Here is a 14,154-nt window from a genome sequence, read left to right as displayed (position 1 = left end):
TGTTGGTCTGGCTGGTCTCAAATTCCTGACCTCAGGTGATCACCCACCTTAGCCTCCCAAAGTGCTGGGATTATAGGCTTGAGCCACCACACCCAGCCTTGCTTGTATATTTATTCCTTTTCTTTTTCCTTTTGAAATGGAGTCTCACTCTGTTGCCCGGGCTGCAGTGCAGTGGTGCAATCTCGGCTCATTGCAACCTCCGCCTCCCAGGTTCAAGTGATTCTCCTGCCTTAGCCTCCTGAGTAGCTGGGATTACAGGCACCTGCCACCATGCCTGGCTAATTTTTTTTTGTATTTTTAGTAGAGACGGGATTTCACCATGTTGGCCAGGCTGATTTTGAACTCCTGACCTCAAGTGATCCGCCCAACTTGAGCTCCCAAAGTGCTAGGATTACAGGTGTAAGCCACTGTACCTGGCCTGATTTATATATTGATTCTAATGATAATGTTTAGTCTAAGATGGACCTGACAAGGCCAGGCACAGCGGTTCACCATCACTTTGAGAGGCTGAGGCAGGAGGATCGCCTGAGCCTAGGAGTTCAAGGTTACAGTTAGCTGTGATCTCACCACTGCCTTCTAGCCTGGGCAACAGAGCAAGACACTGTCTCAAAAAATAAAAAAAAGAAAAGAAATATATATTGGAAACTAAAGTCATTTCCCATAACTTAAAGAGGCTGGAATATTTCCAGTTCAATGCAGTTTCTGCCTGGTTTGTTTTCTTCTGCCTTCTATTTATTTATTTTATTATTATTATTTTTTGAGATGGCGTCTCACTCTGTCGCCCAGGCTGGAGTGCAGTGGCACAATCTCGGTTCACCCTCCCGGGTTCATGCCATTCTCCAGCCTCAGCCTCCCAAGTAGCTGGGACTACAGGCGCCTGCCACTATGCCCGGCTAATTTTTTTTATATTTAGTAGAGACGGAGTCTCACCGTGTTAGCCAGGATGGTCTCGATCTCCTGACCTCGTGATTCACCCACCTCAGCCTCCCAAAGTGCTGGGATTACAGGTATGAGCCACCGCGCCCAGCCTCTTCTGCCTTTTTTTAAGCTCATCTTTGGGTGAAAAATTGCCGGGATCTTCTGCAGTCCAACTACAACAAACAGCGCTTTGATCAACCTTTAGAGACTTCAACCTAGCTGAAGAATTTCAAAACTACAAATGAGCACTTCCTGGCCGGGCTCGGTGGCTCACGCCTGTAATCACAGCACTTTGGGAGACCGAGGTGGGTGAATCACTTGAGGTCGGAAGTTCGAAACCAGCCTGACCAACATGGAGAAACGCCGTCTCTACTAAAAATACAAAATTAGCCAAGTGTGGTGGCACATGCCTGTAATCCCAGCTACTTGGGAGGCTGAGGCAGGAGAATCGCGTGAACCCAGGAGGAAGAGGTTGCAGTGAGTGGAGATCTTGCCATTGCACTCTAGCCTGGGCAACAAGAGCAAAACTCCATCTCAAAACAACAACAACTAAAAACAACAAATGAGTGCTTCCTGAGCCAGGTGACAAGACTCCCAGAATTTGAGTACTAGGTAGTCTTTATATGGATTCTGTCCTCCTTGTGCCCTGGGTACCAACAGACCATGGAGAACTGATACTGGAGTTGGAATAACTGTATCATTTTTAATTTCTTTCATACGTTTTGCTCACAGTGGACTCATAACTTGAAACTCATTTATCCATGTGAAATAAATAGGCAACAGTAAGTTGTTCCCATTTTGTGGGTAGCAAAGTGAAATCTAGTTGATTCATTGACTTTTCAAGGTACAGCCTCCAATCCCTCGCAAGCACATTTCCAACTACATGGTTTTCTCCAGACAAGATCTTTTTAGGGAACCAGAAATGTATTGGAAAAATTCTTCTTTACCCTGGTGATTCTTGGATACCCTGTCTAGACCAGGGGCCTTCAACTCTGGATATAAAGCAGAGTCACCTAACAGCTTGTTAAAAATGCAGATGCCAGAGTCTCATTCTGGACATTTTCATCAGAATCCCTTATGTATGTTTCTTCAAGGCTCCAAGCAGAAATGGATTAGAAAGCATTCACTTTGGTCAGGCACAGGGGCTAACATCTGTAATGTCAGCACTTTGGGAGGCTGAGTTGTGCAGATCACTTGAGGTCAGGACTTTGAGACCAGCCTGGCCAACATGGTGAAACCCCATCTCTACTAAAAATACAAAAATTAGCTGGGCGTGGTGGCGTGCACCTGTAATCCCAGCTACTCGAGTGGCCCCATGCATGTAATCCCAGCTACTCAGGAGGCTGAGGCAGGAGAATCACTTGAACCCGAGAGGCGGAGGTTGCAGTGAGCTGAGATCACACCACTTCACTCCATCCTAGGCATCAATGAGACTCTGTCTCAAAAAACAAAAGAAAATAAAAGAAAACAAAAATTACAAAAATAAATAGAATATCATGGTTACAGAATTAATATACTTCAGTAATTGGTAAAAGAGACAAAAGAATTGGTAAGAACATAAAGATTGAATAGCACGATTAACACACTTCTCCTAATGGAATTATTTTTAAAGATGAAATCCCAGACCGGGCACAGTGGCTCACGTCTGTAATCCCAGCACTTTGGGAGGCCAAGGCAGGTGGATCACCGGAGGTCAGGAGTTCGAGACCAGCCTGGACAACATGGTGAAACCACGTCTCTACTAAAAATACAAAAACTAGCTGGGCATGGTGGCAGGTACCTGTAATCCCAGCTACTTGGGAGGCTGAGGCAGGAGAATCGCTTGAACCTGGGAGGCAGAGGTTGCAGTGAGCTGAGATCACGCCACTGTACTCCAGCCTGGGTGACAGAGCGAGACTCTGTCTCCAAAAGAAAAAAAAAATTAAATCTCAAAACAACTTTTTTTTTGGTAGAAGTTCTTTTACATTCACATATTTTATTTTTGACAGTCTAAATACAGTCATCCTTTTTAACCCAGGAAGACAGAGAGAAAAGAGAACAACTTTAGTTGCCTAAAGCTGAACTTGGACATCGCCAAGCCTCTAGAAAGATGGAAGACTATGAAATAATGCTTCAATAAACATATTATTAATTTAATAAGCACTTGTTGTTCTACAAAGTAGAAAATACATCAGGTCATTATATTTGACCCCTGAGCAACAACGTTTTTGGACTGCATGGGTCCACTTATTCACAGATCTTTTTTAATAGAAGTTATACGGAGTGGGCCTGCCTTTCTGGCCTCACCTTCCACCTATCAAATCCCAAAACTTCTGAATGTACTTTCTTTTGAAGCACATAAAGAACCTGTTCAAAACTGACTGACAATGGACCATAAACCAACTCAATATATTTCAAAGAATTTAAATCATACAGCCATGTACTCTGATTCTAATGCAATTTAAACTAGAAACCAGTAACAAAAAGAGAAGTAGAAACTCCTCACGTGTCTGGAAATTAAAACACACTTTTCTGATGTGCCCATTGGTCAGGAAAAAAGATCAGAATGGAAATGAGAAAGTAATTCAAATTAAATGATTGTGAAATTACTAAACACAAAACTTAAAACAAAAATTTTGTACGTTGAAAATACTGGCTGGCAGGGCACAGTGGCTCAGGCCTGTAATCTCAGCACTTTGGGAGGCCGAGGCAGGAGGATTGCTTGAGCCCAGGACTTCAAAGCCAGCCTGGGCAACATGGTGAAACCGCATCTCTACAAAAAATGCAAAATTAGCTGGGTGTGATAGTGCATGCCTGTAGTCCCAGCTACTTGGGGGGCTTAGGTGGGAGGATGGCTTGAGCCCAAGAGGTCGAAGTTGCAGCGAGCCATGTTTGTGCCACTGCACTCCGGCTTGAGTGACAAAGCGAGATCCTGTCTCAAAAAATGATAAAATTAAATATTTAAAAATATTAAAATTGATAAAAACTGATTTACTATTGACACAAAACAGATAATTTTTTGCCTTTAAAACAGACAATATTGGGCTGGGTGCAGTGGCTCATGCCTGTAATCCCAGCACTTTGGGAGACTGAGGCGGGCAGATCACCTGAGGTCAGGAGTTCAAAACCAGCAGGGCTAACATGGCGAAACCCCATTTCTACTAAATATACAAAAATTAGCCAGGCATGGTGGTGGGCACCTGTAATCCCAGCTACTCCGGAGGCTGAGGCAGGAGAGTCACTTGAACCTGGGATGTGGAGGTTGCAGTGAGCTGAGATTGTGCCACTGCACTCCAGCCTGGGCAATAGAGCAAGACTCCATCTCAAAACAAAGCAAAACAAAACAAAAGCAATATTGAAGTAAAAAAGCACATCACCACAGATCCTGCAGACGTGAAACAGGTTAAATGAGTTCACAATAAACAACTTGGTAGTAATAGCTCTGAATTTGTAGATGAAATGGACAAATTTCCAAAAAAAATATGGCTTACCAATATTGACACAAAAAATATAAACTTTAAATACTCCTATACTAATACACAACTTGAATAATTCATAGGTGAAAACTTTTCTGCAAACACTGCAGGCAGGGCACGGTTCACTCCTGTCATCCCAGCACTTTCAGAGGCCGATGTGGGAGGATGGCTTGATTCCTGGAGTTCGTGACCAGCCTGAACAACATAGAGAGACCTCCTCTCTACAAAAAAGGTTTAAAATCATGTAGTCACAGCTACTCCGGAGGCTGAAGTGTGAGAATCGCTTGAGTTCAGGGGTTCAAGCTGCAGTGAGCTCTGATCCAGCCATTGCACTCCCTCCAGCCTGGCTGACAATGAGATAATGTCTTAAAAACAAAAACAAAGAAATAACCCACTCTAGGTCTATATAACTTGGCCTGTAAACTCTAGCAAACATTTAAAGAAATGATGCCAATCTCATATAAATTCTTGTGGAAAATAGAAAAGGGAAAATACTTCCCAACTTGTTTTTGAGGCCACTGTTACTCTAATATCAAATGCTGACAAGAACATTAAAGAAAAGGAAAATTAACCAATCCCATTCATACATATGGATGCAAAACAAAATATCAGTAAATAGATCCAACTTTTTTTTTCTTTTTTTTGACAGAGCGTTGCTCTATCACCCAGGCTGCACTGCAGTAGCATAATCTCAGTTCAGTGCAACCTCCGCCTCCTGGGTTTAAGCAATTCTCCTGCCTCAGCCTCCCGTGTAGCTGGGACTACAGGCACTGGCCACCATGCCCAGCCTTTTTTTTTTTTTTTTTTTTTTTTTTCTGTATTTTTAGTAAAGATGGGGTCTCGCCATGTTGGCCAGGCTGGTCTCGAACTCCTGGACTTAAGTGATCCACCTGCCTCAGCCTCCCAAAATACTGGGGATTACAGGTGTGAACCACTGTGCCTGGCCAAGATACAACTTTTTTTTTTCTATTTTTTCTTCTTCTTCTTTTTTTTTCTTTTTAGATGGAGTCTCACTCTGTCTCCCAGGCTGGAGTGCAATGACGTGATCTCGGCTCACTGCAACCTCCGCCTCCCAGGTTCAAGAGATTCTTCTGCCCCAGCCTCCCGAGGAGCTGGGACCACAGGCGCGTGCCACCACTGCCAGCTAACTTTTGTATTTTTAGTAGAGGCGGGGTTTCACCATGTTGGCCAGGTTGTTCTCAAATTCCTGACCTCAGGTGATCCACCTGCCTCAGCCTCCCAAAGTGCTGGGATTACAGGCATGAGCCATCGCACCCGGCATTTTTTTTTTTTTTTTTTTTTTGTAGCAACAAGATCTCACTATGTTACTCAGGCTTGTTTTGACCTTCTGGGCTCAAGTGATCCACCTGACTCAGCCTTCCAAAGTGCTGGGATTACAGGCATGAGCCACTGCAGCCGGCCCCGATCCAATATTTTATATTTATTTATTTTTTGAGACAGAGTCTCCATCTGTTGCACAGGCTGGAGTGCAGTGGCTCTATCTTGGCTCACTGCAACCTTTGCCTGTCGGGTTCAAGCAATTATCCTGCCTCAGACTCCTGAGTAGTTGGGATTACAGGCACGCGCCACCTCGTCCTGCTAATTTTGTGTTTTTAGTAGAGATGGGGTTTCACCATGTTTGCCAGGCTGGTCTCGAACTTCTGACCTCGAGATCCGCCCGCCTTGGCCTCCCAAAGTGCTGGGATTACAGGTGTGAGCCACCACACCCCCAGATCCAATATTTTAAAAAGATAATCAACATAAATGAATTTAGGTTTTTTGTTTGTTTGTTTGAGATGAAATCTTGCTCTGTCACCAGGCTGGAGTGCTGTGGCGCGATCTTGGCTCACTGCAACCTCCGACTCCCTGGTTCAAGGGATTCTCCTGCCTCAGCCTCTCAAATAGCTGGGATTACAGGCATGTGCCACCACGCCCAGATAATTTTTGTATTTTTAGTAGAGACAGGGTTTTCACCACGTTGGCCAGGATGGTCTCGAACTCCTGACCTTGTGATCCGCCTGCCACGGCCTCCCAAAGTGCTAGTATTACAGGTGTGAGCCACCGCGCCCGGCCGAGTTTAGGTTTATTTTAGGAATGCAAGATAGTATTACATGAAAATCTAACGATGTAATTTATTCATTAGCACAACAAAGGAAGGATAAAATAATGTAATTATCTTGGTTTGGAGAAAGCTGTAAAAAACATTCAAATCTATTCATGATCAAAACTCTTAGCAAATCAGGACAGAGAACTTCCTTAAACTGTCAGAGTATCTATTGAAACTTTTCAGCCCACATCATACTTAGAGAAGTGAAATAGTAGCCGGGCACACTGGCTCACGCCTGTAATCCCAATATTTTGGGAGGCTGAGGTGGGCAGATCGCTTGAGCTCAGGAGACCAGCCTGGGAAAGATGGTGAAACCCCTTCTGTACAAAAAATACAAAAATTAGCCGGGTGCGGTGGCCTATGCCTGTAATTGCAGCTACTTGGGAGGCTGAGGTGGGAGGATCGTTTCAGCCCAAGAGGTTGAAGCTGCAGTGAGCCGGGAGATTGCACCACTGCACTCCAGCCAGGGCAAAGAGAGCGAGACAGTCTCAAAATAAATAAATAAAACTAAATATAATACATGTGAAAATACAAAGAGCTCAGAAGAGATAAGAGCATCTAACCTTTTTTTTTGAAAAAATTTCAAACCTACAAGAATGCTGAGAGAGTACTGCAAAAGAACACCTATAATCTTCACCTAGATTCAATTAACATTTTGTCACTTTTTAAAATTTTGAGACAGGGTCTCCCTCTGTCTCTGGCTGGAGTGCAGTGGTCCAATTCCTGGGCTGAAGCGATCCTCCCACCCTAGCCTCTGGTTAGGACTACAGATGTGGGCTGCCTAGCTAATTTTTTGAAAAATTCTTTTATAGAGAGGGTGGGGGGAGGGGGAGTCTCACTACATTGTCCAGTCTAGCCTCAAATTCTCGAATTTCTGGACTCAAGCGATCCTCCTGCCTCAGCCTCACCAAAACGTGGGAATACAGGCGTGAGCCTCTGCGCCCAACCAATATTTGCCTTATCTTTTTTTTTTTTTTTGAGATGGAGTCTGGCTCTCCCTAGGCTGGAGTGCAGTGGTGCGATCTCGGCTCACTGCAAGCTCCACCTCCCGGGTTCACGCCATTCTCCTGCCTCAGCCTCCCAAGTAGCTGGGACTACAGGACCCATCACCATGCCCCGTCACCCGTCACCATGCCCGGCTAATCGTTTGTATTTTTAGTAGAGATGGGGTTTCACCGTGTTAGCCAGGATGGTCTCGATCTCCTGACCTCGTGATCCGCCCGCCTCGGCCTCCCAAAGTGCTGGGATTACAGGCATGAACCACCGCGCCCGGCTTTTTTTTTTGAGAGGTTTGCTCTTGTTGCCCAGGCTGGAGTGCAGTGGCGCGATCTCGGCTCACTGCAACTTCCAACTCCCAGGTTCAAACCATTCCCTGACTCAGCTTCTTGAGTAGCTGGGAGTACAAGCGCCCGCCACCACGCCCAGCTACATGTTTTGTATTTTTAGTAGAGACCGGGGTTTCATCATGTTGGCCAGGCTGGTCTCAACCTCCTGGCCTCAGTTGATCCTCCTGCCTTGGCCTCCCAAAGTGCTGGGATTACAGGCGTAAGCCACCGCACCTGGCCCTTGCCTTCTTTCTAAATACACACAAGAATGTTAATCATAGAACCTAATAGCCCAAAAATTGGAAACAATCCCAAAAGCTATTATCAGCAGAATATATTCTTTTTTTGTTGTTGAGACAGAGTCTCGCTGTCGCCTAGGCTGGAGTGCAGTGGCGTGATCTCGGCTCACTGCAAGCTCCGCCTCCGGGGTTCACGCCATTCGCCTGCCTCAGCCTCCCGAGTAGCTGGGACTACAGGCGCCCGCCACCACGCCCAGCTAATTTTTTTTTGTATTTTTAGTAGAGGCGGGGTCTCACCGTGTTAGCCAGGATGGTCTCGATCTCCTGACCTCGTGATCTGCCCGCCTCAGCCTCCCAAAGTGCTGGGACTACAGGCGTCAGCCATCGCGCCCAGCCTATTCTTTCTTTAAAATAGATCAGTGGTGGTGTATTCATACAATGGACTATTCCGCAGCGATGAAAATGAATTATAGATATATGCAAAAATATGAATTACATAAACCATACTGAGCAAAAGACGCCAACAGATACATACTCTATTTACATAAGGTGTTAGATACACAGAGATAGATAAATTCACGTAAATGATAGAGATACGATAGCTAGGCCAGTCCACAGGGTATTAGTCGTGGTCCGCGTGACTTCTGAAGAGATGAAGGGGCATGGGAGGCTTTAGGGGAGCTTCCGCTTTTCTGGCAAGGTTTTATTTTTGCCCGGGGAGCTATCAGCCAGCGGAGAGATCTGTGAGAAGAGATAAGACCTTAGGCAAAGTACGAGGCAGAGCCTTCCGCGGCCCGCGCCCTGACGCCCCCAAGTCAGCGCTGGAGACGGCGCCCAACCCGCTCCAACGTGGAGCAGGAGCAATGGCGTGGCCCGTGGAGCCCCGCCCCTCGCAGGCAACCACAGAGAAGCCGAACTGGGCCACGTCTAGGAAGAGGCAGGAAAGGATCGGCGCATCGTTTCTCCAATGGGAAAGGATGTGTTTGCGGACCAATAGGTCGCCGAGAATAACACCCGCCCACGCGCCTGCCAAGCCAATCGGCTAGGAGCAGCGAGCGGCGGGGCTGGGGCGCTGCGGCCCCGTGGAGCCTCGCAGTATGGCGGGCGGGGCCCGGGAGGTGCTCACACTGCAGTTGGGACATTTTGCCGGTTTCGTGGGCGCGCACTGGTGGAACCAGCAGGTGAGGTCAGCCGGCAGCTGCCCCCGAGAAGCCCTTCGGGATCTACACTCCCGACGTTCAGCCGGCCCGCCTGGTCCTCTCTGCTTCCCCAGGATGCTGCGCTGGGCCAAGCGACCGATTCCAAGGAGCCCCTGGGAGAGCTGTGCCCCGACGTCCTGTATCGTACGGGCCGAACGCTGCACGGCCAGGAGACCTACACGCCGCGACTCATCCTCATGGATCTGAAGGGTGAGGTGGTGGCAGAGTCAGCCGATGCCCCGTGTTTCCCTTCCGCGTGCCTAGTCCTTGCACTGCCGTTATCTTCAAGACCCTCCCACCTTACCGAGCTCCAGGATCGGAAATGAGGAGCTGAGCACAACATGCCAACACTCGAGGGGCCCACGACAGTTGCTCAAGAGCCATCTCGGGAATAGGCTGCTAGGCCCTGGAGAGTGAGGACTTGAACTACAGCACTCCTGTCGGACCCCTGGATGTGGTTTCCCCGCCCCCCCCTCCCCCCCGTCCCACAGCTAATGACTAAGCTGGAAACGGAAAGATGTAATCTAGATTCTCCTAGGCCAGGGTTTTCCCCCCCAACTAGTGTATATCCCAGAAAGCTTGGAAGATCCAAGTGCTGGAGAGCTGGTGACAGCAGGTTGTCAGGTGATCAGAGGAAGGTTAGCTAGAGGGGGAGGGTGCCCAGGCTTTGACCTAACATTGTCTCTGTTATTTCTGTACAGGTAGTTTGAGCTCCCTAAAAGAGGAAGGTGGACTCTACAGGGACAAACAGTTGGATGCTGCAATAGCATGGTGTGTAATTGATGTATGGATAAGGGTGGGGATCGTGTGTGTACGCAGAACGCTGGATAACTCTGATCAGAGTGCAGTTTCTTTGATCAATCTCCAATCTCTTTCAGGCAGGGGAAGCTCACCACACACAAAGAGGAACTCTATCCCAAGAACCCTTATCTCCAGGACTTTCTGAGTGCAGAGGTGAGGGCCTCTGTCCTGAACTTTTTAACCCAGTGCTACAACCCGAGGGTCTCCATAGGGGCAGGTAAAAGGGGATTTTAATCATTTTAAATGTCTTAGAATGATATTTTGGGAAAAAGCACTCCTTTTCCTAAGGACTGCGACTCGGTGAACAGAAAGGAGGCTATGCGGTGTGGCCAGCCAACTCAAGGAGGATGAAACAACCTTTGCCTCTAAACTGCCTGGAACTAAATGTAGATTTTTCTCACCCCTCCCAGGGAGTGCTGAGTAGTGATGGTGTTTGGAGGGTCAAATCCATTCCCAATGGCAAAGGTGAGACTTCTCCAGATACTGATGGATGGGGGTTTGGGTAGAGCAGAAACGTGGAGAAAGGTACATTTCTTCTGCTTGTCTTCAGGTTCCCCACCACTCACCACTGCTACAACTCCAAAACCACTTATCCCTACAGAGGCCAGCATCAGGGTCTGGTCAGACTTCCTCAGAGTCCATCTCCATCCCCGGAGCATCTGTATGATTCAGAAGTACAACCACGATGGGTATGGGGACCCCAGAGGCTTTGAGGCAAGAAACGTGGGTCCCCACCAATGCAGGATGAGGCTCTTGAGGCCATCTTCCCTGCCCTTCCCCAGGACAAGAGGCTGAGGAGTTGAGGGAAGAGATGTAAGTCTTGGATCGTGTTTACTTGTGGCAGGGAAGCAGGTCGGCTGGAGGCTTTTGGCCAAGGGGAAAGTGTCCTAAAGGAACCCAAGTACCAGGAAGAGCTGGAGGACAGGCTGCACTTCTACGTGGAGGAATGTGACTACTTGCAGGTAGCGGCGTGGCAATGTGCACTCCAGGGTGGAAGCTCTTCTCATCCTGCTAACTATCTTTCATCACTCACCTCTGCCCAGGGCTTCCAGATCCTGTGTGACCTGCACGATGGCTTCTCTGGGGTAGGCGCAAAGGCGGCAGAGCTGCTACAAGATGAATATTCAGGGCGGGGAATAATAACGTGGGGCCTGCTACCTGGTCCCTACCATCGTGGGGTGAGTGGAACTTAGAGAAGTAAACAGTCACATGGTGGGGAGGGACAAATGAGAATCCCAGTGGGAGAGTTGCTTAATGCAAACTACTCTTTCTTCACCAGGAGGCCCAGAGAAACATCTATCGTCTATTAAACACAGCTTTTGGTCTCGTGCACCTGACTGCTCACAGCTCTCTCGTCTGCCCCTTGTCCCTGGGTGGGAGCCTGGGCCTACGACCTGAGCAACCTGTCAACTTCCCTTACCTGCATTATGATGTAAGTCTCGGTGCTCTTGTTCTGACTGCAGCAGGCTATAGGGCCTCCTCATACTCCCAGTCAGCCGCTGTCTTGTTACTGGCTCTGTTCCTGAGGCCCGAGCTTGAACTCAGCTGTGATGTGGCCTCTCAGATCACACTGTCCTATGCTTGTCCAGCCCGGGGTCAAACATACCCCTGCTTCATCCCCTGGGTCTCTCTGGTGTTAATATTCTGCCTCCACACATTATTCTCCAGGCCCAAGGCCAAGTGCCCCTCTTGGTGTCTTCTTACAGGCCACTCTGCCCTTCCACTGCAGTGCCATCCTGGCTACAGCCCTGGACACAGTCACTGTTCCTTATCGCCTGTGTTCTTCTCCAGTTTCCATGGTTCATCTGGCTGACATGCTGAGCTTCTGTGGGAAAAAGGTATGAAGCTTTGTGAGGGGTTGGGTCAGTGCTGAGAAAATGTCCTATAACGTGTTCTCTTCCTTCTCTTTAGGTGGTGACAGCAGGAGCAATCATCCCTTTCCCCTTGGCTCCAGGCCAGTCCCTTCCTGATTCCCTGATGCAGTTTGGAGGAGCCACCCCATGGACCCCACTGTCTGCATGTGGGGAGCCTTCTGGAACACGTTGCTTTGCCCAGTCAGTGGTGCTGAGGGGTATAGACAGAGCATGCCACACAAGGTGAGAGCTGTTGGTCCTTAGGAGTCCTTGTCAGATTTTTGTTTCATATCCTTTTCCCCCTAATTTCTCTGGGGCATTCTAATGATATTTTTCCCTCCCCACCCCTTAAGAAAGAAAACAAAAAAAGGGCTCTGAATATCTTGATCCAGCTGATGGCCTGAGAACATAAGAATTCTTAGTTTCTTATTCATGCTGCCACAGACTAATGGTGGTTTTGGCTTTGTTCTGGCAGCCAGCTCACCCCAGGGACACCTCCACCCTCCGCCCTTCATGCATGTACCACTGGGGAAGAAGTCTTGGCTCAGTATTTACAACAGCAGCAGCCTGGAGTGATGAGGTCAGTGTAACGGTTGCTCCTGCCCTTCTTGCCAACCGCAACCCTCCCTTGACTTCTTACGCACTTAATGACTGTTCTCTGCCCCCACAGTTCTTCCCGTCTGCTGCTGACTCCCTGCAGGGTGGCTCCTCCTTACCCCCACCTCTTCTCAAGCTGCGGTCCACCGGGTATGGTTCTGGATGGTTCCCCCAAGGGAGCAGGTATGTAGGAGGTGAAGAAAACTGAGATTTCAAGTATGGGAGAGTTTTTACTATCTCCATTCCTGGATTAAAAGTGCTGAAAAAGTCCACAGTTAAACATTCCTTTATTCACCCTATGGCTCCCAAGAAAAGCATTCCTTCTCTGGAGTACTGGTGTACTAAGGGGACAATACACCAAATTTGTTGAGTTTACAATCAAGTCTACTAAGGTTGGACTTCCTTATCAGTTTGGCAGAGTCCCGGGGCAGAATAATCATCCATCTACAGGTCTCTGTTTCCTCTCCCTCCACAGCAGTGGAGAGCATCCCAGTGTTTGGGGCACTGTGTTCCTCTTCGTCCCTGCACCAGACCCTGGAAGCCTTGGCCAGAGACCTCACCAAACTCGACTTGCGGCGCTGGGCCAGCTTCATGGATGCTGGAGTGGAGCACGATGACATAGCAGAGCTGCTGCAGGAGCTACAAAGCCTGGCCCAGTGCTACCAGGATGGTGACAGCCTCGTGGACTAAAGTTCCCAGTGTGGGAGAAAGGAGCTAGTTTGCCATAAAAACAGCTGGATGCAGGAGCCCAGTGTCTTCGTGCAGAGGAGCTCAATGTCGCGGGACTAGCTACACCAACATATGCACTTTGTACATTTAGAAACACTGCGATTAGACCACAGAACAATAAATATGTGCCATCAGACCAAAAGAAAAAAGTAGAGAAAGGAGCTGAACTCCACTCTTGATGCTATTTACAGAGGAGATCTGTAAAGTCTTCATAAAAGACCTTGAATGATGCCTAGGATGGCAGAGCCCCTGGGTCCTACTCCATCCTCCAGCCTTTGTCCTTTTCCTCGGCTCCTGCTCTCCAAGTCTGTAAACTGGGCGCAAGGACTGTACAAGCAGAGTACAACTACCCGCCTCCCCAGTGCCAGGGCGCCTGTTGGGTTTGGTCCTATGTAGATGATTCCCAGAGTCTCATTCACCCAGCTCCTCTTCAGACAGAAGGTCCCCATGGTCAGACAGCTGGTCTGCATTGCTGGTACTGGTTGCATCATCCTCATCCTCAGAGCTGGCTTCACAGGCAGTGTGGAAGAGCTGCATGAGTTCTCAAAAACAGTGGGAAACCTAAGAAAGGAGGAGGGCTGTATTCACTGATCCTTAGTAACATGTTAACATTTATGAAGCATTATATGTTGATTTGCAAAATCTTTTATTTATTCCACACAGCAAGGTTGGGAGAGCTATGTCGTTATAGATAAGGAAACTCAAGAGGCTAAATGTTTTGTCCAAAGTCACACGCCTCCTAAAAACAAAACTAGAATGGCCGGGCCCGGTGGCTCACACCTGTAATCCCAGCACTTTGGGAGGCTGAGGCAGGCAGATCACTTGAGGTCAGGAGGTCGAGACCAGCCTGGCCAACACGGTGAAGCCCTGTCTCTACTAAAAATACAAAAATTGGCCGGGTGGTGGGCGCCTGTAATCCCAGCCACTTGAG

The 14,154-nt window shown here is 48.1% G+C and overlaps 1 protein-coding gene across 28 annotated transcripts in view; it reads left to right on the top strand.

The window, feature by feature from the left end:
* Positions 1 to 13,865, top strand: part of LOC129017807 (protein misato homolog 1) — a 54,614-nt gene extending 40,749 nt beyond the window's left edge. For 2 of the 28 annotated variants that reach the window (XM_054458663.2, XM_063656760.1), the window contains exons 3-15: positions 9,318 to 9,453; positions 9,945 to 10,014; positions 10,122 to 10,197; positions 10,455 to 10,509; positions 10,595 to 10,733; positions 10,889 to 11,006; positions 11,088 to 11,222; positions 11,324 to 11,476; positions 11,751 to 11,882; positions 11,956 to 12,140; positions 12,373 to 12,477; positions 12,568 to 12,677; positions 12,970 to 13,865. In XM_054458663.2, the coding sequence (XP_054314638.1) occupies positions 9,318 to 9,453; positions 9,945 to 10,014; positions 10,122 to 10,197; positions 10,455 to 10,509; positions 10,595 to 10,733; positions 10,889 to 11,006; positions 11,088 to 11,222; positions 11,324 to 11,476; positions 11,751 to 11,882; positions 11,956 to 12,140; positions 12,373 to 12,477; positions 12,568 to 12,677; positions 12,970 to 13,184 (1,629 nt within the window). In that variant the 3' untranslated portion in view covers positions 13,185 to 13,865. Of the gene's footprint in view, positions 1 to 9,006; positions 9,226 to 9,286; positions 9,454 to 9,944; positions 10,015 to 10,121; positions 10,198 to 10,454; positions 10,510 to 10,594; positions 10,759 to 10,888; positions 11,223 to 11,323; positions 11,477 to 11,750; positions 11,883 to 11,955; positions 12,141 to 12,334; positions 12,478 to 12,567; positions 12,678 to 12,944 lie in introns of those variants that run through there. The other 26 variants (XM_054458603.2, XM_063656445.1, XM_054458680.2 and 23 more) reach the window with 25 other exon arrangements.
* Positions 13,866 to 14,154: the final 289 nt, after the last annotated feature.

This window comes from Pongo pygmaeus, chromosome 1 (genome assembly GCF_028885625.2).
Source record: "Pongo pygmaeus isolate AG05252 chromosome 1, NHGRI_mPonPyg2-v2.0_pri, whole genome shotgun sequence".
NCBI lineage: Eukaryota > Metazoa > Chordata > Mammalia > Primates > Hominidae > Pongo > Pongo pygmaeus.
This window is presented reverse-complemented; position numbering and strand designations above follow the sequence as displayed.